This window comes from Octodon degus, unplaced genomic scaffold, assembly GCF_000260255.1.
Source record: "Octodon degus isolate 3935 unplaced genomic scaffold, OctDeg1.0 scaffold00047, whole genome shotgun sequence".
NCBI lineage: Eukaryota > Metazoa > Chordata > Mammalia > Rodentia > Octodontidae > Octodon > Octodon degus.
In genome coordinates, this window is record NW_004524623.1 from 739,282 (window position 1) to 750,238 (window position 10,957).

The following is a 10,957-nucleotide window of genomic DNA, read 5'->3' on the forward strand; positions in this document are numbered from 1 at the left end:
TTTTTTTTTTTCAGAATTGGGAATTGAACTCAGGCCCTTGTGCTTGCCAGGCAAGCGCTCATTCTACTGAGCCATCTCCCCAGCCTCCCCCCCCCAAAAAAAAAAAAAAGAAAGAAAAAATCTAAGGTAGTTTCTAATATAGTTTGTGCTTCTGGTCTTTTGCCATCTTTCTATTAAATTTGCCATTTTCTTATTTAAAAGAAAGTCCCTTGAACTTTTGAACAACACCTGCACCTCCTGATTTAACAACAGACATTGAGATTATTTGATAATTTACCGAAAATTCACATCATCATGTAGTTGTACTTAATCTCCCTTCTTAAGGGCACTTACATGATAAAATTGAAATACTCTCCTGTGTAACAATTGAATAAGTACACAATATGGCTTATATTTTATAATCACTTTTTAGTAGCAGATTTATCATTAAGAAAACACCCTTCATATGTACTGTTACACACACACACACACACACATATATATATATATCACCCATGTCAGTAGTACAGAATTTGATAAATTAACTATCCATTTTCTTTAGTCTTTTTAATAACCCAGTGAGGTGTGCCTGTTTTCTTATGTTATCTCCTTTGCTGTAAGGAAACAGGTACACTTTGAGTATTTAACTGGTAGAATTTGTCTTTTGTTTCACTTTTTTGGCTAGCATGTATTCAGAAGCTGGAATTGGGTCTTTTGCCATCTTTCTATTAAATTCATTAAATTAGTTTGGTATTCCAAATCTTAGTTGAGTATTACTAGGGCTCTGAGAGTGACTATTCCAAGTGCTTTTCTTGTTTTGCTATCTTACAGGCCCTGGCCTATTTTGAGCAGTTGAAGATTTCCCCAGATGCTTGGCAGGTGTGTGCAGAAGCTCTAGCCCAGAGGACATACAGGTAATTAAAATAAAATTTAATTTTTAAAAAAATCTTTTATATATTTCTTTTGTACAGGGTCTCACTACGCAGCTCAGACTCATAGTGATCCTCCGTCTCAGCCTCCCCCTAACTTACCCTTTACAGGTGTGTGCCACCATGCTTGGTTTCGGTGATTAGAACAGCTTGCCCAGGGTTCCAGGACCATCTACCAGGGATTGAACCTGGGTCCTTGCTCTTGCCAAGCAGGCACTTAGACCGCCAAGCTGTCTCCCCAGCCCTAAAAAAAAAATTATATAACATCTAAAAGAATTGTAAGTTTCTGTGAACATGGTAGGACAGTTAAATTTACCTATATTTGGAAAGCATTACCAGAAAAGCATCTTGTGACTTGTCCTTTACCTTAATATATGTCCTCTACCGGGCCAAAGAGCTTGGCAACCTAAGCGGCTGCCTGGCAAGTGTAAGTACCCAAGTTTGATCCCTGGTACTGCATGCTGTATGGGCCCTGTGCCAAGCCGCCCACCGAAACTGGATGTGGTGTTACACACTGTGATCCCAGCACTGGGGAGGCTGAGACAGGAAGATCACTATGAATCTGAGCTATGTAGCAAGACCCTGTACTAAATAAATAAATAGATTAAAAAATAAATTTTAAAAAATATGTCCTTTACCTTAGTGTGTGTACATTTGTTATAGATTTGAGAAAAAATACTAATCAATAATTGATTGGTATTTGGGCCATTCCAGAGTTGACTTTTTAGTAAAGCTATCCTTTGCCATGTATGTAAATATGGTCAACTTTATTTTTTTTTAATTTTTTATTTTGGTGGAACTGGGGATTGGACTCAGGCCCTTGCGCTTGCCAGGTAAGCGCTTATTCTACTGAGCCATCTCCCCGGCCCTTATCTATGTAAATATGGAAACATTCAGGTACCATTCTTTTGCTGTTGGACTACTGTCCTGTCATTAGCATTTGCTTTGTTCGTGCTTGCTGAGCACACCTATAAGCTGTGCTCTTCCAATTCCAGTATGAATGTCTAGTGGAGCGAGGGACAGTGGATGCAGATTTAGATATTTGTTCCCAGCTCTCAAGTCTGATTATATCTGAAGAAGGTCCCCACACCCCATCACTGGCAGTTTGACTTTATAAAACTTGGTGTAATTAAGCTGTGGGAATCGCAGTGACCAGCTAGCAGTCCACACACCTCAGAGGTGGGAGCAAAGGTGCATGGTGGGCTGCAGTTGGTGGAAACCTGTGACTCTCATGCTCCTTGATAGCTGGAACTCATTGCTTGAATGTAGTGAAAGTTGATTTCATAAATGGCTGGGTCTTACGGCTGGTGTTTAATAAAAAGCTTTCCTGTAGTTGATTTCTTTCTTTTTCTTTTTTTTTTTTTTTTGTAGTTGATTTCTTGAGTACAAGATCTTTGAAAAAGTTTTTTTTAGTTTATTCATTATTTTGGTGGTACTATGGATTGAATCTAGGACCTCACATATGCGCGACAAGTACCCTGCTCTTGAGCTATATACCTAGCCCCTCTTTTTTTTTATTTTAAGACATGATCTTGATGATTTGCTCAAGTTAGCCTTAAACTTGTGATCCTCCTGCCTCAGCCTCTCTTGTAGCTGGGTTTATAGATGTCACCACCATGTTTGCCTGAAAATCAAAGTGTTATATAATTTTCTTAAAGCGGAAGGATAATCTACCCAGCCCATTCTTGGCTGAATCAAGATAATTCAGCCTTAGAAATGTTTTTGTTGTTGTTGATTTTTTTTTTTTTTTTTACAGAATCAGGGATTAGAACTCAGGCACTTGCTCTTGCCAGGGAAGCGCTTATTCCACTGAGCCATCTCCCCGGCCTTAGGATAATTTATAATAAAAAAGAAACCTAAAATCTGAAAGAGATTAACCCTAACTTTATATATTTATTTATTTTGGTGGAAACTGGGGATTGAACTTGGGCCCTTGCACTTGCCAGGGAAGTGTTTATTCTACTAAGCCGTCTCCCCGACCCTTAACCCTAACTTTAAAAAAAATGTTTAAATACTACTTTCATCTACTTAGTGTGAAATTATTTTATTAGGTCAATTCATATAGCCTAATTAAGATGAAATTTCTATGCTTGCTTGGACCTGTGACTTTAATTTTTAGGAACAATTATTCTATGACCAAGCCTAATCTAAACCAATTACCTTAAATGAACAGATTGTTAAACTTCAAAGGGACTTTGTCAGAGTTTATACCTGGCTCACTATACCACCACTAGAGAAAAAGTTGGAAGTGGCTAATTGGAATTAATTCTTAGTCCTATCATATAAGAGGAATATGCAGTTTCACTTCCTGTATGAACTTAGAGGTAAGACTCACAGTCCATGTAACTCTTGTGATTTTGGATTTGCCTGCAGTATAAAGTTGAATTTTCAGTAGGACTTGGATGGCCATCTTTGATTTGAATCAGATTCTCGCTGTTATACCCTTTGTTATTTTGTACCCAGCCTTTCTTTTGTAAAAAGTAGAAAGTGTTCCAGGAATCCTGACATTTAGAACTCAAGGGGCGGCATGTGTTCAGTTTGCAGCCCACTGTATTTAAGGTACATCTTTAATTTTTTGGTTATTTTGCTTACCAGATTCAAAAGAAAATATTGTGTGGTGTATATAATACTTAGAGGTCTGTTAGTTCATATAAACAAATAGATTTCAGTGTTACAAAATGAGATTGGCAAGTAGAAAACAAGTCCACTCCAAAAGTCTAGTTTGAGAGACTTCTTATACTCATTAATATTTTGCTCTTGTTCTTCTCCAGTTCATATTGTGATTATCTAATTTTCTTTTTTGTTTTTTTCAGTGATGATCACATAAAATTTTTCTGCTTTCAAGTATTAGAACATCAAGTTAAATACAAGTAAGGCTTTCCTTAATTTTGACTCAGTTGTGGGGAGAAACTTTTTTTTCCTTTCTCAAGGAAATCATAATAGAGGTTGTAAACTGGCAATGTGTAAGTTCCAGCCAGAGTATAGATGTGTTTTATTTATCGCAAACTGAGTTAGTTGTTTACATATAAAATTACAGACATTAAAAATCTAGATTTCCAACTTCTCTGGGAAAGCCACAAGATGTAGCAACAGTAGACCTGCTTTCAGAGGCCCGGGAAATGGCTCAGTAGAATAAAGGCAAGCACAAGGGCCTGAGTTCAATCCCCAGTTCCGCAAAACAGACAAACAAACAAACTGTAGACCTGCTTTCTGCATGACTGCCCTCTGACAGCTGAGTGGCGACACATATACTCAGAACCCCTACTTTAATACTAAGGAAAACAAAAGCTGGTTAGCTGATTTATTCTGTAGACCAGAGACCTCAGAGCGTGGATACATTGCTGTTTTAAGTGTTATTTTGTTTCAACATTAACCAAGTGCAATTCAAAGCTTGCTAGTGATGCCCTGTGGCTGCTCTCATTGCTGCCTCTTCATTATAGCACTGTTAAGAGAACTTAGCAATTTAATTTAGGAGACGTGAGATAGCTGTGCGCTGAACAGACTTTCAAATATATGAGACTGTTCCTTTTCAAAACATAGACACCAAATACAGCCTCTATTTTTTTCTGCTTTATTTTGAACAGATATTCAGAACTAACCACTGTTCAACAACAACTAATTAGGGAGACACTCATATCTTGGCTTCAAGCTCAGGTAAAATAGTTAATTTCATTTAGTACCTCAAATGATCACATATTTAATACTTTATATTAAAAGTACCTGCTTTTGAAGATCATGGGCAGAAGGAAATTGAGCAAAAGTTTTAAATGATGCCAATAACCAAAACATATACTTTCCATGATGTTGAAATCTGGGTTTAAATAATTTATTAGCATCTTTTACGCCTTGACAAAAGCTGGTTTTCTATTTGGCTTGTAAAGGTGAGCCTTCCTGGACAGCTTTAAAAGGGCGCTTTTCAAAGAGCCCATAGAGCTTTGTATTTATGTACTGTTTGTTTAAGTATAGCTAATTTTAACGTACAAATCAGTTTTGTAACTAGAGTCTTATTTCCCTTAAAGAGCAAGGAAATTACACACAGTACTAAAACTTTGTGCCTGAAACTTTTCTCACAGGTGTAAAAATAAGCATCCCTTAGCACCATAATGAGATTGTTATCCACTTTCCCAGTCATTTGAATGCTTGGATAATTTTTGCTCAACTTTGTGACACTACTAATCTGGACCTTGTTGAAGTTTAAGGAAGTTCTGCCTACTCACAATATGTAGAAAAACTTTCAGTTTTTTCAATTTGAATGTGATTGGGCTTTTTCTGTCTGTCAGATGCTGAGTCTCCAACCAGAGAAGACCTTTATACGAAATAAAGCAGCCCAGGTCTTCGCCTTGCTTTTTGTTACAGAATATCTCACTAAGTGGCCCAAGTTTTTTTTCGACATTCTCTCAGTAGTGGACCTAAATCCAAGGGGAGTAGATCTGTACGTCCGAATCCTCATGGCTATCGATTCTGAGTTGGTGGATCGTGATGTGGTTCACACATCAGAGGCAAGTATCTTCCCGTTGATGTGTAGTGTTTAATGCACATATTATGGGAGAAAATGAGCACAAAATCTGTTTTGTTTCAGACAAACAAGTTTCAAGGACAGATGTAAATTTAATAGCATTTTGAATTTTATTGAAAAATAAACTTGATTTTTTTTTTCAGACGTAGCTTGAAATTTGAATATTGTATTAGATTTTTTTAATCTAGGAAAAACTTTTCACCACTGAAACACAAGTGTTTACTTTCTCCCATGAATTTGCTGAGATATACAGCATTTATTCAGTATTGCTATAAAGTCCCCCAGCAAGGAAAAGACATGCTTAGGAATTGTCATTGCTGATTACCTTCAATGCCCAATACCTTTGTCTTTCTCAGTTTCTTTAATAGCCTGTATAACTTGCAATTTTGGGTTCAGTTGGTTAATTGGGGCGGGGGTGGGTAAGATAGGGTCTCATTCTGGGTCAGACTGGCTTTAAACTTGTTATACAGCCTATGCTGGCCCCAAACTTGCAGTCCTCTTGCCTCATCCTCCTAAGTGCTGGGATTGCAGCGTGTGCTACTATGCCCAGCACGCCTGCTTCCCCGCGCCCCACCTCCCGATACCAGGGATCAAACTCAGGACCTTGCGCTTGCAAGGCAGGCACTTATGCTACTGAGCTATCTCCCAGCCCTTCTGCCTTGTTTGTAAAGGACACAATAGAAATAGCTTCAAATGTATATGGTAATTGAAGGTCATTGTAACTAAAATATTTATAACTTCAAAAGGTCGTACACATTTAAACTATCATTTCTAAATGGTTTAGGTGAAATATTTACCTAGTATTAAGAAATGCATTCCTTAAGATTTTTTTTTCAAATTTATACACTTTTTAGGTATAATTAACATACAATAAGCCACATTGATTAAGATTTTAAAGCAATGCTTGTTTCATAGTTTATATTTAATAAGAAATTAAGTTTGGCGCAGAGGAGTAGAACGGAAAGAGGAAATGAAAAGAATCACAGGATGTGACTTTACACCTGGTAAATAGGAAACCAAAGCAGAGACTGCCTTAACACGTCGGGAACTTTAATATGGAGGAAATGATTGTCTGAAACTATATTCTGATGTCAAATGTTATTTTATAATCTACTTTGTTTTTTAGGAAGCTCGTAGGAATACGCTGATAAAAGATACCATGAGGGAACAGTGCATTCCAAATTTGGTGGAATCATGGTACCAAATCTTACAAAGCTATCAGTATACTAATTCAGAAGTGACATGTCAGTGCCTTGAAGTAGTTGGGGCTTACGTCTCTTGGATAGACTTATCCCTTATAGCCAATGATAGGTATGTGTGCCTATAATCATTAAGTCAGGTGTCAAAAGTATAGCATCTAAGACTTACGAGTTTGGAAATGCTGAAACAGTTTTATTCCCCCATGACCAGGTTTATAAATATGCTGCTAGGTCACATGTCAATAGAAGTTCTACGGGAAGAAGCATGTGACTGTTTATTTGAAATTGTAAATAAAGGAATGGACCCTGTTGATAAAATGAAGCTAGTAGAATCTTTGTGTCAAGTGTTACAGACTGCTGGGTTTTTCAGTATTGACCAGGTAAGTAAATTTATGTAAGATTTTGAAAATTGTTAGAATGAATGACAAGAAATAGAAAGTTAGGTATTGCTTTTTTAATTGTCTCTGAATATTGGAAATTCATAGTTATAATAAACTATCTTACCTGGAGAGACTTAACCTTATGTAGCACTTACCTTGCATGCACAGAAGATTGTGCTAGGTCTGAATGGTGTGTTCAGCTGTGAATTTTTGTGGTTTTTCTTTGATTTTTTTTTTTTATATTGGTGTGTGTGTATGTGTGTCTGTGTGTTGTGTGTCTGTGTGTATGTGTGTTAGTGAAGTGTGAACCCAGGGAGCAACGAACTATATCCCTGGTCCTTTTTTTTTAAAACTTGGGAATGAGGTCTTACAAAGGTGCTGAGGCTGACCTCAGAGTTGGCTCCTCCTGCCTTAGCATCCCAGGTGGCTGAGATTACAGTCATGTACTGTATTTATATAATTCTTGCAAACTACTAGCTTTGACACTGCTGGTCCATAGGCTATATATTGAGAAGAAAGGAACTGTACCAATTACATGAAGGTGCATTTTGACCAAAATAAAATCCAATAAGCATAAAAATTGCATTTTTGTCATATATTTGAATTTTAATTTATTTGCATTTATAAGAGTTTAGTCCCAAGAAAGGAGGAGTAAATTAGTAACTTAGATAATTACTAAGGTGCGGGTGTATGTGTTGCTGAGAATCAGACCCAGGGCTTTAAGCGTGCTGGTGAGTGCTGTGCTGTGGAACCATAGCCTCAGCCCCTGAAGGCTGGTCAAGTTTTAGCAGTGACAGAGAGTAAAGGAATTTCTACAGCACCTTTGTATAGGTGTTGTAGCTATAGTGTGGCACGAGTGTTTCTCTTCCTTCCTCACAGACCCATAGTAACATTTTGTACCTTTCTTCTAATTGTCTTATTCTCTGGTTAAAAAAACAGTCTGAAAGGGTGCAGAGTAGAGCCTTTCTTTTTTTTTCTTCTTAATGCGTTTGGTACGGGGTCTTACTACGCAGTTCGGACTCGTAGTGATCCTCCTGTTTTCAGCCTCCACCACACGGGGATGCACCACTGGCATGCACCACCACTCCAGGTCTCTGTGGCCAGCTCAGTGCACCCAGGGATGGGGCCAGTGTGACATAGTGCCAGGGACTGAACCCCGCTCCCTGAGCTTGCCTAAACAGGCGCTTAGTCTGCTGAGCTATGTCGCTGGCCCCTAGAGTCTCTTTCTATGGACAGTGTTGGCAGATTTTTTAGGACTTTGAATGGTAACAACTGCCACAACACATACACCTTAGGTTTGCCACCACTGCTGCAGGAGAACACAGTATACGGGTAGAGTAAACTTGAGCCCTGGCTTTAACACTGATGAAGAACCTGACCCTGGTTATTGCCAACAGCATTTTTGTGTCCTCATTGGATAGTTAAGGCCTAAATCAATAGCATTAGAAAGGACTCTTGTGAATTTTTTTTTTTTTTTTTTTTTTGAACCAGGGATTGAACTCAGGCCCTTCTGCTTGCCAGGCAAGTGCTTATTCTACTGAGCTATCTCCCTGACCCCCTCTTGTGTATTTTTTTTTTTAATTTTTATTTATGTGTGTGTGTGTGTGTGTGTGTGTGTGTGACCAGCTCAGCCCACCATGGGGCAGGGCTGGCTGGCATGTGGTGCTGGGGGATTGAACCGGGGTCCCTGTGCTTTGCTAAGCTTGTTCTAAGTAGGTGCTTTAGACCACTGAGCCATCTCACCAGCCCCTACTCTTGTGTATTGTTAAACATATTGCAGTGTGGTGGCGTCTCTGTATGGGACATATTTGCTAAACTCCATTCAGGAAGGAGTAAGTTCTGAAATAACTATTCTCTTTCTTTTTAAGCTTTTATAAAGCTGGTAATGTCTGCGGGATTGTAAAGCTGTAAAAATAGTTGGTTTAAAGAGTACTAGTGGGTGCTGTTAAGTTGAGCTGTGGGGGACTCAGGTCAGTAATTTCTGACATTGCCAGTTAAACAGAAGACCCAATGCTATTATGGGCTACTGGACTCTTTTAGAATATTTTGCTGAGTTTACACACCTATAATATTCAATAATGGAACTTAGAAAAAATGGGGTATACAGAGGAATGTCCATTTTTTAAAATATTTATTTATTTTTATTTATTACATTTATTTATTGTGTGTGTGTGTGGCCAGCTCAGCCCACCAGGGGGCGGGTCTGGCTGGCATGTGGTGCTGGGGATCGAACTGCGGTCCCTGTGCTTTGCCAAGCTTGTTTCAAGTAGGTGCTTTAGACCACTGAGCCATCTCTCCAGCCCCTGAATGTCCATTTTGTATCTGTGTATTCAAAGTGGTTGGGATAGATATATAGTTACATTCTGTTAATGAATAGAATGATTTGTTCTAATGGTGTTTGTAAATAGGATCACAAGTCCGCATCTTGTACAGCAATTAACCACTAAGAAGAATATATGCAGTGTATTATTTGTTGAAACTGTACTTCCGATTTGATTTGAAACTGTCTCATTGCTATCTGTTTATCAATAAAACTTTGAAAAAAATAAAAAATTAAAAAAATTAAAAAAAGAGTACTAGTGGGTAATAATGATCTCAGAATTCCTCAGGTTTTTAAAATTCCCTAGTTACAATGGCTCAGTTGTTAAATGTTTATTGTCAGCTCTAAAGGAACCCTATAACTGGATTCATACCAATATTTACAGTTTCTCTTCTTACGCTTGGGGTAGGCTGTCATAAGTTGAAGTTTGTCTTGATTGCTTATAGGAAGAAGACGTGGACTTCCTGGCCAGATTTTCTAAGCTGGTTAATGGAATGGGACAGTCACTGATAGTTAGCTGGACTAAATTAATTAAGAGTGGGGATATTAAGAATGCTCAAGAGGCACTACAAGCTATTGAAACAAAAGTGGCACTTATGTTGCAGCTGCTCATTCATGAGGATGATGACATCTCCTCTAACATAATTGGGTTTTGTTACGATTATCTTCATATTTTGAAACAGGTAAGTCTTGTTATATTCTTTTATCCAGTAGCTAATGTGAAAGGGCCATGAAAAATTGGAAGATATGAGGAAAATGAAGTAAGACAATACCTGTATCCTGTTACCCAGTGATATTTAATTACTAATGTATTCTCTTGACTTGTTTTGTTTGTAGTACTAGGTATTGAACCCTAGGCCTTCTCAGTAGGCTGTATCCCCTTTTTTTCATTTTGAAGCAGAAACAGGAATTTGTCCAGGCCAACATTGAATTTGTGAGCCTTTGTTTCCTCAGCCCTCAAGAATACTGAGGTTCTGAGCATGTGCCACCATACCTGGCAATCGGTTTTTGGTTTTAAATAATTCTTCTTAGCCAGAAAAGGAGAGTTAAAATTTACTAGAGCAACAAGCTTAGTTAGCACTGTAGCTTTATTGTAGCATGCTAGTCTTAGGTTTATTTGCTTGGGTTCTTGTTTTTGGTGGGGTTTGTTTTTGGCTTCATAGTTCAGGCTGCCTTGAATTTGGAGCAAGCCTCCTGTCTCAGCCTTCTGAGTACTGGAATTACAGGAATATGCTGCCATGCCTGGCTTCTTTTCCATTTTGAACCTGTATCTCTACATTTGAAATTTTGTTAAATAAGAGTATCTTGTTTTTATATTTTTATAATTTCTTATAAACCATTTTTCTCAATTTTCTTAGCTATTTGCCATTATAACTTAAAATATAAGTGACATTAGTCTCCATATTGTAGCTTTTGAAAAATTAGTTACTTGTCATTATGACATTAAAGAGAAATCCATTTCAGTCTTATTCATGTTGGGTTAATTGAATCAAATTTTTTTCTCAAAGGAGTTTAACTTCATTTATTATTAATAAATATAAGATATCTCTGCCTGTGTATATTAAGAAATTTTGGGGGCTGGTGAGATGGCTCAGTGGTCTAAAGCACCTACTTAGAACAAGCTTAGCAAAGCA

At 37.8% G+C, this 10,957-nt stretch overlaps 1 protein-coding gene across 2 annotated transcripts in view; it reads left to right on the forward strand.

Moving 5' to 3' along the window:
* Positions 1 to 10,957, forward strand: part of Xpot (exportin for tRNA) — a 35,332-nt gene that overhangs the window by 1,875 nt on the left and 22,500 nt on the right. The window contains exons 2-8 of one of the 2 annotated variants that reach the window (XM_004632126.2): positions 811 to 893; positions 3,722 to 3,778; positions 4,493 to 4,562; positions 5,189 to 5,407; positions 6,551 to 6,735; positions 6,835 to 7,003; positions 9,770 to 10,006. In XM_004632126.2, coding sequence (XP_004632183.1) covers positions 811 to 893; positions 3,722 to 3,778; positions 4,493 to 4,562; positions 5,189 to 5,407; positions 6,551 to 6,735; positions 6,835 to 7,003; positions 9,770 to 10,006 — 1,020 coding nt within the window. Of the gene's footprint in view, positions 1 to 810; positions 894 to 3,721; positions 3,779 to 4,492; positions 4,563 to 5,188; positions 5,408 to 6,550; positions 6,736 to 6,834; positions 7,004 to 9,769; positions 10,007 to 10,957 lie in introns of those variants that run through there. The other variant, XM_023716308.1, reaches the window with a different exon arrangement.